The 17,220-nt window shown below is 36.0% G+C and overlaps 1 protein-coding gene and 1 non-coding gene across 3 annotated transcripts in view; both read left to right on the top strand.

Moving 5' to 3' along the window:
• LRP12 (LDL receptor related protein 12) overlaps nucleotides 1–11,524 on the top strand; it is a 91,498-nt gene extending 79,974 nt beyond the window's left edge. The window contains exons 3-6 of one of the 2 annotated variants that reach the window (XM_015145735.3): nucleotides 1,240–1,442; nucleotides 2,671–3,775; nucleotides 5,551–5,683; nucleotides 9,208–11,524. In XM_015145735.3, coding sequence (XP_015001221.2) covers nucleotides 1,240–1,442; nucleotides 2,671–3,775; nucleotides 5,551–5,683; nucleotides 9,208–10,074 — 2,308 coding nt within the window. In that variant the 3' untranslated portion in view covers nucleotides 10,075–11,524. 2 annotated transcript variants of the gene reach the window in all.
• Nucleotides 11,525–16,251: 4,727 nt separating this feature from the next.
• Nucleotides 16,252–16,348, top strand: MIR548E (microRNA mir-548e). Its single transcript, NR_032601.1, has one exon. It is a non-coding gene; the product is annotated as a microRNA mir-548e (primary transcript).
• Nucleotides 16,349–17,220: the final 872 nt, after the last annotated feature.

The following is a 17,220-nucleotide window of genomic DNA, read 5'->3' as shown; positions in this document are numbered from 1 at the left end:
TGTGTGTAAGAGAGATATGTACATGTATAAGGAGGTTTTGTTTTGTTTTGAGACAGAGTCTCGCTCTGTCGCCCAGGCTGGCGTGCAGTGGCGCGATCTCAGCTCACTGCAACCTCTGCCTCCCTGGTTCAAGAGATTCTCCTGCATCAGCCTCCTGAGTAGCCAGCACTACAGGCACACACCACCATGCCTGGCTAATTTTTGTATTTTTAGTAGACATGGGGTTTCACCATGGCCAGGCTGGTCTCAAACTCCTGACTTCGTGATCCGCCCACCTCAGCCTCCCAAAGTTCTAGGTTTACAGGTGTGAGCCACCGTGCCTGGTCAGTAGTTTTTAAAGCATAGTTCATAATAGTGCAAACCTGGAAACAATCAAATTGTCTATCAGCTTTTGTTAGTTATTCAGAATATTTGAAGAAGAAACATTCTGATATAATAATCCTTGGGTAATTAACTTTACTATCACTTAGTTATAAGGCAAAGGCAAGAAGATAAAGTCAGATCTTTACTTTTTGGTGAGACATGTTCAGATACTGTAAAACTATATTTTGGTTTCTCTTTTTTTCATAAGCAATGACTAATTTTCTATGTGCTTTTATTTATTTGATGCTTTTGACCTATACTTATGCCCACATTTTATTAACTACAAAATAGTATTTGGCTATAAAGTGATTTATGTAAAAAAAGTATTCCCAAACTCAGGGACTTTTCACCAAAAACATTTTTCATGTGTTCCTTTTTCAGTCTTTTACCTTGCTCAGATTTGTGCTAATTACTCTCCTAAGAATGTCATCTGCAAACTTTTTATTAAGCAAGTATTAATCTAAGAGAAGGCTGAGTTTCTCTGTGTTTACTTCAGTTCATCAGATTGGGGAGAGGTGATTCTGGTTGGAACACAGAACAATTCAGGATGTTCTGAGTTAGAAGTGGTCTTTCCCAACCATACACACAGAGAAGAAAAAGAAAAGGTGCCACCTGTCACCTGTTTTTTTAACATTATTTTGAAACTGGCATTACTTGTGAAGAAGTATTTTTCTACAATCTGGAGAAGAAATACATATATGAGGAACATAGAATTAGTATTATTATTTGCTAATGATGTGGTTGTATGCCTGGAAGACCCAGGAGAATCGGTCAATATATGGAAGCTTATAATAATATCCTCAGTTACATTGTAATATGATTTTTTTTCCAAAATTGCCTTTTTAATAGACATTTCTGATTTTTTTTTTCCCCCAGTTTTCAGGATTTTGATATTCAAGGATCCAGAAGGTGCAGTTTGGACTGGTTGACAATAGAAACATACAAGAATATTGAAAGTTACAGAGCTTGTGGTTCCACAATTCCACCTCCGTATATCTCCTCACAAGACCACATCTGGATTAGGTTTCATTCAGATGACAGCGTCTCTAGAAAGGGTTTCAGACTGGCATATTTTTCAGGTGTGTTTTTAAATAAGAAAGATTGAACTGAATTTTATGGTATTAACTGCTCTGTCACTTTGGAGCTAATCTTCTAAATAATGTTCATTTAATTAGGAGTAGGCCCTCGAGGCAGCTGAGATTGAGGATTAGAAGCTAAAGTCAGATACCCTAAGGCTGGTTCTCCAAAAAGTGTTTTGTATAATTCTAACAAAATGATTAACTTCATATACTAAGGTTAATTTTCTTTTTAAACATCTTAAATACATTTATTCTAAGAATAGCCTTTTATCTCTCAAGTGCTTACTCATATCCAGAAAGTTAGTTCAGAATGTATTTTTGTGGTAATTATTGTTTTTATACCCCCAAAGAAAAGACCTAACAGATTTCACCTTCATAGTTTATAGTCTCAGAAAAAAAGACATCTTTTCTTAAACTGTGTCTAAAAAGCATGACCAGATCATACAAATGTGAATAATTCAGAATTAGTCCTCTCTTTTAGATCAAAATGCAAAGATCTTCATGGAATAACAATAAGCATTTAACAAGTTGAATTGTTGAGTAAGTGTGCCAGTACTAATTTGTCATTAGAACCCAATCTGTTAAATCATTCTGTTTATAAAGACACGTACACACGTATGTTGATTGCAGCACTGTTCACAATAGCAAAGACAGGGAGTCAACCCAAATGCCCATCAGTAATAGACTGAATAAAGAAAATGTTGGTACCTATACACCATGGAATACTATGCAGCCATAAAAAGGAACGAGATCATGTCCTTTGCAGGAAGCTGGATGGATGGATGAAACTGGAAGCCATTATCCTCAGCAAACTAACGCAGGAACAGAAAACCAAACACTGCATGTTTTCACTTATAAGTGGGACCTGAACAATGAGAACACATGGACACAGGCCCCACATTTATTGCGGCCTTTTGGGGAGGGCGGGATGGGAGGGAGAGCATTAGGGAAAAGAGCTAAATGCATACTGGGCTTAATACCTAGGTGATGGGTGCAGCACACCACCATGGCACATGTTTACCCATGTAACAAACCTGCACATCCTGCACATGTACCCTGGAACTTTAAAAATATATATATATATATAAACCCAACCTGTTTTTTAAAACTCTTAGCACTTGGGCTGTATGAACATTTATTATAAAAATATTGCTCTTGCTGTTTTATGTCTTTTAAAGATTATAATTTTTCTCCTCTTTCCATCTCCTTTCTACTCACATCTTCACAGGGAAATCTGAGGAACCAAACTGTGCTTGTGATCAGTTTCGTTGTGGTAATGGAAAGTGTATACCAGAAGCCTGGAAGTGTAATAACATGGATGAATGTGGAGATAGCTCTGATGAAGAGATCTGTGCCAAAGAAGCTAATCCTCCAACTGCCACTGCTTTTCAACCCTGTGCTTACAACCAGTTCCAGTGTTTATCCCGTTTTACCAAAGTTTACACTTGCCTCCCCGAATCTTTAAAATGTGATGGGAACATTGACTGCCTTGACCTAGGAGATGAGATAGACTGTGATGTGCCAACGTGTGGGCAGTGGCTAAAATATTTTTATGGTACTTTTAATTCTCCCAATTACCCAGACTTTTATCCTCCTGGAAGCAATTGCACCTGGTTAATCGACACTGGTGATCACCGTAAAGTCATTTTACGCTTTACGGACTTTAAACTTGATGGAACTGGTTATGGTGATTATGTCAAAATATATGATGGATTAGAGGAGAATCCACACAAGCTTTTGCGTGTGTTGACAGCTTTTGATTCTCATGCACCTCTTACAGTTGTTTCTTCTTCTGGACAGATAAGGGTACATTTTTGTGCTGATAAAGTGAATGCTGCGAGGGGATTTAATGCTACTTACCAAGTAGATGGGTTCTGTTTGCCATGGGAAATACCCTGTGGAGGTAACTGGGGGTGTTATACTGAGCAGCAGCGTTGTGATGGGTATTGGCATTGCCCAAATGGAAGGGATGAAATCAATTGTACCATGTGCCAGAAGGAAGAATTTCCGTGTTCCCGAAACGGTGTCTGTTATCCTCGTTCTGATCGCTGCAACTACCAGAATCATTGCCCAAATGGCTCAGATGAAAAAAACTGCTTTTTTTGCCAACCAGGAAATTTCCATTGTAAAAACAATCGTTGCGTGTTTGAAAGTTGGGTGTGTGATTCTCAAGATGACTGTGGTGATGGCAGCGATGAAGAGAATTGCCCAGTAATCGTGCCTACAAGAGTCATCACTGCTGCCGTCATAGGGAGCCTCATCTGTGGCCTGTTACTCGTCATTGCATTGGGATGTACTTGTAAGCTTTATTCTCTGAGAATGTTTGAAAGAAGGTCAGTATCAAGACAGAACTATAAGGTTATGCTCTCCACAATAAAAGCAGGCCCAAATATTTGAAATGAGTACTTTGAGGATTAGCAATGTATTTTTGTTTTATATTAGTTTAGAAATGGATAAAGATTGTTGATGATGTATAAAATTAGTGTGAAAAGCCCAGGACTCAAAAGGCCAAACACATTACAAACTAAATATTTAGAGTTATGAGAAAAAGCAATCTATTTACCAGCTCCTGTTTTCAGATTAATCCGTTTTATAGGAATATTGTAAGCTGCAGCTCTCAGTTTTAGTGTTTTAACCTGTATTTTTCTAAATACTAATTCAAAAATTCCAGATATGTGATAGCCTACTATGTTCAAAGCATACCGGTAAATAGAAAAATGAATAAGGCATAATATCACAAGCAGTTTACAGTTAGGAGGAAGGAATTGGGGCATGGAGTAAGATGACAAAAGTGTAATGCTGTAAAGAGCTGTAAAACAAAATGGTATAAAGTCAAAAATACCTAATCTAATAAGGGAGAGAGGTGGAAAGGCTTTAATTGGAGAGGTGCCACTTGAAATGTATAAGTAGAATATAGATAGGGGAAAAGGTGTTAAAGCAATAACCTAGGAAAATATATAGAAGTAGGAATGTCCAGCATTGCTCAAAAAGTAAGCACATGGTTCAGTTTATCTGGAGCCCAGGATGCGTATGAAGGGCTAATAGGAGGTACGATTGGAACACAAGACTATTGTCCTGTTGTAGAGTTAAGTGACAACAGCACTTCAGAGTTCTCAGTTTAGTAAGAAATGGTTAACTGTTAAAGGGTGACCTTCAGAGTGAGTAGTTTTCAGTATGATCCGGGGTAAATGGGACCTGAGAGAAGTTAATGGCAGAGATGTCCCTGTGGAGACAATGACCTTCAGTCCCAGGAGAATTACAAATAATAGATTTAACAAAGAACTTTTGACATAACAGATGGCTCATAGATGGCACACAGATGCACAGTATTGTAATAACCATTACTGCATCTTTTCTTTTTTTTCCTTTTTTTTTTGTTTGTTTGTTTGTTTTGAGACAGAGTCTTGCTCTGTCACCCAGGCTGGAGTGCAGTGGTGCAATCTCAGCTCACTGCACTCCGTCTCCCAGGTTCAAGCGATTCTCCTGTCTCAGCCTCCCAAGTAGCTGGGATTACAAGTGCCTGCCACCACGCCTGCCTAATCTTTTGTATTTTTAGTAGAGACGGGGTTTCACTCTGTTGACCAGGCTGGTCCCGAACTCCTGACTTCGTGATCTGCCTGCCTTGGCCTCCCAAAGTACTGGGATTACAGGCATGAGCCACCGCACCTGGCCTCTGCATCTTTTCTTTGGGCAAGTGTAAATGGCAAGAAAACTTTTTACCACATTGCAACAAAAGAACACAATGAAGAGTCAGAGATCCCATCTGGGCGCGGTGGCTTCAACATATATTCAGTAAATACAGTGTTCTTAGGAGTTGTAAAATCTCGTATTATTTCTCCCTTTACCTTTTACAGGGATTTTCATTCATTAAAACTCAGTGATCCAGGCTTTTACTAGCTTAAAGCCCCATGAAGACAGACTGCTTGCTTCAGCTTTGTATTCCTAGTGTAGGGATAACACATATATTCAGTAAATGTTTGTCAAATGACTAAGCTTTAAAATGATCAAATATGCCAAGATTCAGATTGTTTTAATTACTGATAATGGAAATTTGTTCTTTTTCTTAGCTCCCCCTTTTAATCTTTTTTCTTTCCATCTACTCTCAAAGATCATTTGAAACACAGTTGTCAAGAGTGGAAGCAGAATTGTTAAGAAGAGAAGCTCCTCCCTCTTATGGACAATTGATTGCTCAGGGTTTAATTCCACCAGTTGAAGATTTTCCTGTTTGTTCACCTAATCAGGTATATTGCAATGTGTAGTTTCTATTACATTTCCTCTTAAAATGAAATCTGTGCCTGTATATATGATAAAGCAAAGACCCTTGACTGTCAGAATTTTTGCAATCAAGGATTTAAATGTATGGAAGATTTGAAGTCATAGTTTTCATTACATTTTAACACTACAAACTACAAAAGTTTATTTTTCATTCCACTGATGTGGTTGTGCTAGTCTGAAGCATTTTACTGTTTAGGATAATTTAGTGCATTATAATTCAAAAGTATTGAGCTTGGCAAATTATTTTTTACCTGACCTGAACATCTACAGGATTTAAGAATGAACACTAAAATTAATATGCTAGTAATATAATGTGCTAGATTAACTAGTTATAAGTAAAAGTAATTGAAATGAAGTTAACATTTCTACCTGAGGAAAAACATCTTCAAGCCTGATTTTACAGTGTTTAACAATTTATAGCATTTTGTTTATATAGTAATTCATTATATGTTTCTGAATTCTTTAAATTTCTCAGCAATTAAAAACATTTTCTTGTCATGCTTAAAAATGTGCCAGCATTCATTTTAGGCATAAGGATTTATACATTTAAATTGCAAATTCATTCAGAAACATTTATAAAAATTGTTTCCAGTATTAGAGTTAAAACTGGTAAACATTGTTTACCTAGTAATATAATTATTTTCAAAATAGAATACCATTTCCTTTTTGGTAAATAGGATTTCTGATTACAGTCTATCACCTTATTAGAGTCTTTTAGGAAATCTTTGGTGAGAATTTGTAGTTTCAAGACATTTCTCCATATGTAATTGCCTAAGTAAATCATTCAGAAGTTCCACTGGTTGGAATTTTGTGTGCAAAGTAGGAAAAACCTAAGTTGTGGCTTCTTTATATCAGCCCTGCTATGGGGAAAGTTTTTTTTTTTTTAGATAAGAATCAGATCATGGTTAATTTTACACATCTACTTCATTCTCTACCACCCACCACCCCTAAACCCCATAAAGTCAGAGGGAACATAGTTCACACAATATGTCCTCATTCCTGACACCAATTGCAAATTCAAGGAGTTCCCCAAATCCCCTTCAGGTTTGGTGATTTACTAGGAAGACTCAGAAAACTCACTGAAAGCAACTTACTTGTGATTACAGTTTATTACAGGGAGAGGATACAAACATACAGATTAACCAAGGGAAAAGATGCACAGGACAAAGTTCAGAAGGGTACCAAACATGGACCTTCCAGTTGTCCTTTCCCCATAGAGACAGGAGGGCATTACTCTGTCAACACAGTTGTGTGACAGTATGCATGGAGTGTTACCAACCAGGAAAGCTCACCCAGGCCTCAGTGTCTGGAGTTTGTACTAGTGCACTAGCACAAAGGCAAGATTAATTGCACATGTGGCCAATCCCAGTTTCTAGCCTTATCCAGAGATTGATTGACCCAAAGCGCTCACCCTACATCACACTGATGGTGTGGTTCAGAGCTTCCACTCTAAATCAGTTTTACTATCTGGCTGGTCCAAGGTCCCCAGGCAAAGACACTGCTTTCAGACAAGACAGTCGAAGGGCTTGGAGACCCAGAAGCCAAGGACAAAGGCTTTGGGTGAGGTTAAATTCTTTATTGCCTCACACTACCCCAGTTTCTCAGGTTATATTTACCCTTGTGGGAGAATTCTACTTCAACATTTTAAAATAAAGTATGTTTTTGGGTGGTAAGTTAGATTTTATTCATTTAATGAAATTAAACTCTCAAGTTTGAAGCTTTTGGTAACAAATTATCAAATTTTTATAGCAGTTTTTAGAAAAAATAAGTAATGATGTAATTCACCATCTCACTCAAAGTAGAAATGCTTTTTGAGGAATGCTTTCTCCTTCATAAACTGAAGAAGTATATGAAATTATTCCTAGAACATTCATGAGATCCCCTCATAAAATGTAGCCAGTCCTAATTAAACTGACTTTTAACTAAGTAGAGAGTTTCACCTCACTATGACAAACCAAATGTTAAAGTCAACATTAAAGTATGTTGAAGGCATTGTTGATCTTGATGGCTAATAGCAGCACAACAGAGAAGGATAACAGAAGAGCCTTTTGTTCACTGCTGGATATAATAGCATAGTGCTCAACATGAAGCCTTAAAACTTGCACGCTCACTGTTGAGGAGCAGATCTGTGGAGAAGTTCATTAGAAATGTGAACCACTTTTTCTTTCTTTTTTTTTTTTAATTTGTAGTTAGGTACTTCTTAATTGGTAAAAAATCTTACTCATCTGTATAGCAAATCCATGTGTGCCGATATCCAAATTTCTTATTGACAGTCTGTGCCTTACTAAAGTTAGACTATGAAATGTTCCTATGATAGTAGCTTCTTAACTTACCATAAATTATGTTCATGGCACTATGGAAAGGCCTATATGGAAAGCATAAATAAATGCAATACCAGCCACAAAGAGATACAGAACATAAGAGGACATCTTCCTTATTTTCTACCTTCTTTCTTCTGTGAGGGGAAAGGGAAGAGGTGTGAGTTTTGGCAGGAGATAGTATCATCATCTGAAGGAGAGTATATCAACTTGAGATTGTTTCCTGGAAATAAAATTTTTAAATACTAAATGCCAGATTGGTGAAAGCTATTTCAAGTTTGAATACTTCTTTTTATAACCACTAGATGGAGCTTAAAGACTATCTTATATAATGCTATATGGTTTTTAAAAATAAACTAAACTTGTTCATCTAGAAAAAAGAATAGATTTTTTATTCAGTTGGGCAACCTTTCATATACACTAATTACAGCTAACTAGCTTTCAGAGAATAATGATATAATTTATGCTTAATACTAAACTATAGAAAATAACACTTTAAAGATTGAGAAGGAATCTAAATGTCTAGATACCATTGAGTAGTGATATAAACAAGTTAACTTCTTTTGTTGCTTGTCTTCTATGCTGTATTACAAATATAATTCCTTTATTTGTGACAATATAATTAAATCCTCAGTATCCATTCACCAAATCCTTAAGAAGCAACTCTGTGAAATGCAATTTTCACATGTTTTGGGAAAGTTCAGCCTTGTAAATTAAATCTAATGTGTTCTTTTTAAAAAAAAAAAAAGATAAAAGTCCTGGTTTTCACAAACTCATTTTGGTCACTTCGTCAATTATGGTGGAGATTCTCCTATGTCCCTAGTTACAGAAGTATCAATTTTACTTTCGAGCTTTGGTACACTTTTCACATTGGATTATGGTGTGAGATTTTGAAACAACTGTTACAGTTGACACTAAATACATTTTTAAGTTGCATATATAAAATGGAATAGCAAGAAAATTTTAAACACAGCAATGATTCAAGTTATATTAGTAGATTAGATTCTGTAGTAGGATGAACGCACCTAGGTAAGAGAATTTAATTTTTCCTCCTTAGACCCAAGCAACAATGAGTAACAATTTTTAACCACAACACATTCTTAAGAGAAGGGTATTTTTTTATCTTAGGACCTTGTTGTTAAGTATCTTAAGACCTTTTCTTATTTTTGTAGGCTTCTGTTTTGGAAAATCTGAGGCTAGCGGTACGATCTCAGCTTGGATTTACTTCAGTCAGGCTTCCTATGGCAGGCAGATCAAGCAACATTTGGAACCGTATTTTTAATTTTGCAAGATCACGTCATTCTGGGTCATTGGCTTTGGTCTCAGCAGATGGAGATGAGGTTGTCCCTAGTCAGAGTACCAGTAGAGAACCTGAGAGAAATCACACTCACAGAAGTTTGTTTTCCGTGGAGTCTGATGATACAGACACAGAAAATGAGAGAAGAGATACGGCAGGAGCATCTGGTGGGGTTGCAGCTCCTTTGCCTCAAAAAGTCCCTCCCACAACGGCAGTAGAGGCGACAGTAGGAGCGTGTGCAAGTTCCTCAACTCAGAGTACCCGAGGTGGTCATGCAGATAATGGAAGGGATGTGACAAGTGTGGAACCCCCAAGTGTGAGTCCAGCACGTCACCAGCTTACAAGTGCACTCAGTCGTATGACTCAGGGGCTACGTTGGGTACGTTTTACATTAGGACGATCAAGTTCCGTAAGTCAGAACCAGAGTCCTTTGAGACAACTTGATAATGGGGTAAGTGGAAGAGAAGATGATGATGATGTTGAAATGCTAATTCCAGTTTCTGATGGATCTTCAGACTTTGATGTGAATGACTGCTCCAGACCTCTTCTTGATCTTGCCTCAGATCAAGGACAAGGGCTTAGACAACCATATAGTGCAACAAACCCTGGAGTAAGGCCAAGTAATCGAGATGGCCCCTGTGAGCGCTGTGGTATTGTCCACACTGCCCAGATACCAGAGACTTGCTTGGAAGTAACACTGAAAAACGAAACGAGTGATGATGAGGCTTTGTTACTTTGTTAGGTACAAATCACATAAGGGAGATTGTATACAAGTTGGAGCAATATCCATTTATTATTTTGTAACTTTACAGTTAAACTAGTTTTAGTTTAAAAAGAAAAAATGCAGGGTGATTTCTTACTATTATATGTTAGCCTGCATGGTTAAATTCGACAATTTGTAACTCTATGAACTTAGAGTTTACTATTTTAGCAGCTAAAAATGCATTACATATTCATATTGTTCAATAATGTCCTTTCGTTTGTTTCTGATTGTTTTCATCCTGATACTGTAGTTCACTGTAGAAATGTGACTGCTGAAACTCATTTGATTGTCATTTTTATCTATCCTATGTTAAATGGTTTGTTTGTACAAAATAATACCTTATTTTAATTGAAACGTTTATGCTTTTGTCAACACATCTTGTAACTTAATATACTAGATGTTAAGGTTGTTAATGTACAAAAAAAACACCCTTATACTCACCTGCGTTTTCGTTTGTTTAACATTTGTCCATTATCGGATTTCATTATCATATGAACTTGTCAAAGGGAAACAAACTTTGTCTAAAAATTTTTCTCTTATGTTTAACATACAACGATGTGAAATTTAGGCAGAGTTAGATAAATTACTGGCAAAAACAAAACTCTTTTATAAAGATTTTCTAATGTTGACTTTAATACTCTAACATGGTACAAACCAAATGTTAAAATCCCAAGTCATTTCTTTTTTCATCTGTATTTAGCAACAGAATTAAGTGGATGAAGATATTCTACTATGCATTAAATCTTGAACTTTATAAAACATGTACAAAAATTGTACAAGATAAGTTCCAGCTGGTAATGTCTTTCCCTAATACAGGGTTGCGCTTGTATTGGACCCTAGGGATTTGCACTAAAATTATATCAAGGTCTCAGATGAGCTTAGTGCACAAGCACTATCACTTTAAATACTATTATTTGCTACCACAGCGACTATATATTTCCATAGCTTTTGGCTGGGGGCGGGGGGCATTTTTATTACAACTTGAAATTGCTTTGCTGGTTTCATATTTATTTGTTGTATTTAAGAAATACATTGTTGTAAGAGTGATTTTTTTTCAATATATTTTATTCCTGGGGGGGATCATGCTACACTCTCAAAGAAAAGAAAATTGAGAAATCATTCAGATCATCCCCCCTTTCTAAGTAGTGTGAATTGTAAAACCCGACATATTTTTTTTATTGTCAGTTGCTGTTTATTTATTCTTTAGCTGTCTGTTTTAGTAGTTTAATGATTGAGTATGAAAAATGTATTTGTGTGTGATTATTGCTATTTATTAAATTTTAAGTACTTTGCTGAATGTCATTTTAAAGCATGTTTGAAGTCTTGTGTATTTGTCTGTGTTATGCTGTCAGGAAGAACTGACTAAGATGTTTTAATATGTATCAAAAATTAAAATGATTTTTTTTATTGCCTTGAGGTACTTTTTAAATCAAAGTTGTTCTTTATTGAATTGTGGTGCATATACAAATTCAGGCCATAAAATATGCAATATATCTAGAATAAAAATGATTAGAAGGAGATCATTCCTTAACTGCTTTATAGTAAAGTAGCAGCTTTTACCAGTACTCGAGGGTAAAATTTTCTAAGGACTTGAATATTACTTTGCTTGAGACTGCCCTTCAGTTGATGTATCTCACAAGATGAGAGAGTTTAATGGATTAACTGCATTTTAGTTGACGTATCTCACAAGATGCAGTAACACAGTCAGTTCTCTTTTTAAATTGTTTTCACATACATTTTAGACCCCATAGTATATTCTACTGGCAGAATTCGGGTTACCAAATAATCTTTTACACCCTAGTACTATACCATCAAGTATAGGGCTTTTGGTTTTGTTTTCTAGCATATGTTTTAATTATTTTAATTAACTAATACATCTTCCTGGTTCAAATAGTAAAATGTAAATTCCTCTTCTATCCCAACACCCATCTTTCAGTTCCCTTGAAAGAGACACATACCAGTACCAGATCCTTGTATATCTCTCTAGAAATAACCATATATGTACATAGGCATATCAATGCTATATTTTAGTATTGCAAATTGTAACATACTATGCATACATTTTCTGTACTTTTTCTCAAAGGGAAAAAATACATCATTAGAGTTTGAATATTAAAAGTAAAATCAAGCATTGCTGTTACCTGTGTTTTTACATTTAAATCATTGATCTCTCCTGAATTTAGGGCTTCACTTTTTTTTTCCCCCCCAGATAACTACCTAGTTTTCACAAAATTATTATTAAATAATAGATCCCTTCCTTACTAATTTGAAATGGAACTTATATAGTACATTTCCATATTATTTGGGTATGTTTCTAGACTCTACTTTCTTCTGTTGATCAGCTTTTCTCTTTTTATACCAATCCTTTATTGTTTTAATAACTGATTTTTAAATGTTTCAAATATTCTTATTTATATTTCCATTTGAATGACAGAATTTGTTGAGTTCCACAGAACATCCATGGGTACTTTTTTTAAAGACAGTTTTAATTTTATAGATTAATTTAGGGGAATTTGACATCATTATCATATGAGTTAAAGCTTTTTATCTAAACCATGGTGCACTATCTAAAAATCATGCCCATTCGTTTTTTGTTGTTTCCTTCAGATGAATTTTACACTTTACAGAGATCTCATACATTTTTAAGAGTTTATTTTTTAAATTTTTTACATTTTATTGCCTTTATTAATGAAATCCTATTAATAATTTTGCCTAATTTTAGTACATAAAAAGGCTAATTATTTATGTTAATTTTCTGCCCGGCTAGCTGATTCCATTTTTTTGTTGTTTGTAATAGTATTTCACTTAATTATTTTGTGTTTTCCAACTACACAGTCCTGTCATCAGCAAACACTGATAATGTAACCATTGTTACATTTTGCATTCCTCTTTGTATGTTAATTGCATTGTCTAGTACTTCTAAAATAATGTTCAATAACTGGCTATAATGAATTGGGTTGAGATAGATTTAATCATATTAAGGAGTATCAACTAATCCCTATTTTTAAAACTGCATGTTTAATTTTATCACATGCCTTTTCAACATCTGCGGAGATGATCATGATTTTTTTCCTTTGATCCTTTAAGATGAATTTTACTAATATGTTTTGTAATTTTGCACTATCATTACATTCTTTAAATAAATTCTTTTTGGCCATGTGTATTTTTTTAATCTGTTGCTAGACTGCACTTCATATTTTATTTAGGATATTTGCACTTGTATTAATCAGTAGTCTATAGTTTGTATGTGTGTGCATACACATGTGGTCACTTTGAGAAGTAGTATTTTATGCTTGTGGATTTGGAAACTTCCCTTCTTTTACATGCCCTAGAACAGTTTAAATAGGATTGGAATTTTCTGTTTCTTAAAATTTTCAGTGAAATTATCTGGGTTTAGTGGATGTTTGGCAAGCAGCTTTTTGACAACTTTGTTGGTATCATCTAAGTAATCCATGTAGTTTTTTTTAATCCTATCTGGATCAGGAACCATCCATTTAATCCAAGTTTTCAAATTTATTTGCCTAGTTGAGGAAACTCTTCCTCTTGTTTGCGTGTGGATGTTGCCCCTTAGTTTGTATTATGCTTTCTCCCTTATTTTCTTTTATTTTTTTTTTTTGAGACAGTCTCGCTGTCGCCCAGGTTGGAGTATAGTGGCACGATCTTTGCTCACTGCAAGCTCCGCCTCCCGGGTTCACTCCATTCTCCTGCCTCAGTCTCCCGTGTAGCTGGGACTACAGGCGCCCACCATCACGCCTGGCTAATTTTTTTGTATTTTTAGTAGAGACGGGGTTTCACCATGTTAGCCAGGATGGTCTGGCTCTCCCGACCTTGTGGTCCACCTGCCTCTGCCTCCCAAAGTTCCTCCCTTATTTTCTTGATGAAGGTAGCTAACAGTTTACCTATTTTTTAAATTATGTATTTTTTTATTTTCCCCAAACTGCTTGGATGTCTCTATTCTGTAATTTTTTTTGTTTCTAATTAGTTTATTTCCACTTTCATAAGTTTTCTACCTTTCGCTTTCCTTGGTTTATTTATTTTATTTTTTTTTTCTAACTCGTTTAGTTAGCATGTAACTTACTTATTTTTACTTCTTAATTCTTAAGAGATTAAGACACGGACTTAAGTGTGAGCACTGCTTAAGGTGAATCATTTGGCTGCATTAATGTCATTACTGTTATTTTCTAAATGTTCATAAGTTTCAGTTTTGATACCTTCTTTAATCCAAAAGTTATATAAAAGAGGATTTCTTTGCTTTGCTTTTTTTCCTAGATAATGAGAATTTTTTGGTGTGCGTGGTAGTTTTGTTTTCTGATTCTTTTCATTTTATGGCATCAAAAACAGAATGTTAAGAGTGTATGTGTTGGGGGGGGCAGTTATTGTCTTTCAATTTTTAAATGTCCCAAGAGCACTTTTAAAAGGTGTGTTATTTCTTCACAGGATACAGATTTTAGTAGGGATTACTCAGATTTTAGGTCTTCTCAACAGGATACAGTCCTTTGTCTTGTCAGTCAGAGCACCAATATTAGTAGGAAAGAGAATGGAAAAAAAAGGAGCTGTATCAGAAGGGATCTATGGGCCAGACGCCCAGTTCTTGGCTCATGTCATACACTAGCACTAAGAACATATAAGCACAGGATGAAGGGGTCTTTCGATAAGCTGTTGAGGTTTTAGTTCTTACTACTGCTTACCACTGTCATCCACTGTTAATCTGGAAATAAGTGGGTAAGACAGACTAAATGGGATAAAGGAAGAACAAGTTCATTCAATTTTCTAAGTGTTAATTGAGCACCTACAACAGATCCAGCAACGTTCACAGCAGTTTACAGCCCTCCTTTCACCTGCTCCACCATTTCCCTCACACCTTTTCCCCGAATTCCAAGGGAGAAGATGACAGCAACTTGATAGGACCTGCTTTACTCAGGAAGGTCCCTGTTTAAAAATTGGTAGAAGCAGGCATTAGAGAGAAAGGCCTTTTCTCTGACTACCTGAACTCTTGTTAAGGAATAGCATACAAATTGCAAATTGTATATAGTTATTGGCATGAGCTGACAGCTGGCTGTGATTGCATTTTTTTCCTAAGGTAATCAACATTCAAGGTAGTCAAAGGAGGCTAAGTAAAATTCACAGAATTTTAGAGCTGGAAGGAATCTTAAAATGAGGAAGTAACAGACATAGCTGTTTAGTCAGGAATTTTCTAGACTTCAAAGAAATCTATTATATACCCATATTATACACACAGGTAAACATAGGCCATGTATACACACATGGTTTACCATCATGTGATGTCACAAGGTTTATTCCTATTAGAAGTCAGGCCATTCTGACATTTCTGCACATGCCTACTCCTAAATGTGTCTATCCCATGTTCACACCATCAAATGCTATTCTGCGAGCCTTTTACCACTAGCTGCTTCTGCGTTATAGGAATTTTCAAAGCAATAATATTTGCCCATTATTAAGTGCCTATCACCTGCCAATTTCTTTATATGTGTCCTTGGAATCATCACAGTCCTGTGAAGTAACAAACTTATCTTCTATTTATCCAAGGGCATATAGCCAATAAGGGCAGAACTAAGATTTAACCTTAGTCATGCCTGACTCAACAGCTGTGAATAGGATGGATCATAAAGTGAAGTAAGATTTATCAGGAGAAATATCTATCAAGTTGGAGTTGACAGACCTGGATTATTATGCCAACTCACTGAGCCTCGGCTTTGTCATCCTGAGGTAAGGATAATAGCTTCTTCATAAGATCATTGTGAGGAATAAAGATAACATTTGTAAAGGCCTCAGCACTTGTTCTGTCCATCTATTGCTGCATAAAAAACTACCCCCAAACTTTGTGCTGAAAGCAACTACAATCATTCTGTTTTCTCACAGATCACTGTGGGCAGAGCTCAGTGGTATTGGCTCATTCTGCTCCTCTTGGCCTCTGCTGGAGTTGGAGAATATATTCCCCAAAGAGCTCACCTGAGTGGCTGGCAGGTTTGTGCTGCCTGTTGGCTGGGTGCTCAGCCAGGAGCCTGGGATCCTCTTCATAAGAGTCTCCTCAAGGCTGCTTCTGTTTCCTTAGTGCATGGAAGCTGGACCCAAGAATGAATGTTTCAGTACACCTCTGCAGAAGCTGCAAGGCTCTTGTGACCGAGTCTCAGACATCCTAGAATGTTACTAGGTTGGTGCAAAAGTAATTGCGAGTTTTACCATTACTTTCAATGGCAAAACCGGCAGTTACTTTTGCACCAACGTAATACTTCTGCCATATTCTATTTATCAAATCACTGGCCAACCTGGATTCAGTAGGAAAAGAAATAGACTCACCTCTAAATAAAAGGAATAGCAGATAAGTCATGCCATCTTTACCCCAACACAGTACCTAATACATAGCAAGAAACATTAAGTTGCCATTATTAATATTTTAAGTAGAAAAAGTTTTACAGCCTTAGAAATTTATTTGCTAAAAGGATATAACATTAACTCACCTCCACTGTCATGTCAGGCATGTATGTGTATCTCATATCTGTTTATTACAAATACAAGGATAAAAAAACTTGCCTTAGCATGTTCAGTCAGAAATCACAGCACTGATGCAATTTTAAATAAACATATTTAGGCAGTTGGTAAAATTTAAAGATTAGCAGTTATTTCTCTACATTTAAAATAATTTGTATTAATATTTCAACATGTTATAACCTATAAAATTTTTATTTTTAAATTGCTTAGAGGCAACAGTATAGTGGGTAAAAGTCTGGAGTCAGATTGCCTGGATTCTAATTTCTGTCCAACTCCTTACTGGCATGTGCCCTTCAGGAAGTCACTTAATCACCCTGTACTTCCATTCTTCATCTGTAAAATGGGGATAATAGGGCTACTGGAGGATCAAACAAATTAATATACATAATGCTCTTGGAACAGCATTGTAATACATATATAGCAGCTCTTGGCTCATAGTAGGTGCTGTGTAACTGTTTGCTATTATTGTCATTGTTTAAATGTTAAAACATCTTACGGTGGCTCATGCCTGTAATCCCAGCACTTTGACAGGCCAGGTGGGCAGATCACCTGAGGTCAGGAGTTTAAGACCAGCCTGGCCAACATGGTGAAACCCTGTCTCTATTAAGAATACAA

Source organism: Macaca mulatta, chromosome 8, assembly GCF_049350105.2.
Source record: "Macaca mulatta isolate MMU2019108-1 chromosome 8, T2T-MMU8v2.0, whole genome shotgun sequence".
NCBI lineage: Eukaryota > Metazoa > Chordata > Mammalia > Primates > Cercopithecidae > Macaca > Macaca mulatta.
The sequence above is the reverse complement of the archived record's forward strand: the minus strand, read 5'-3'. Positions and strand labels throughout refer to the sequence as shown.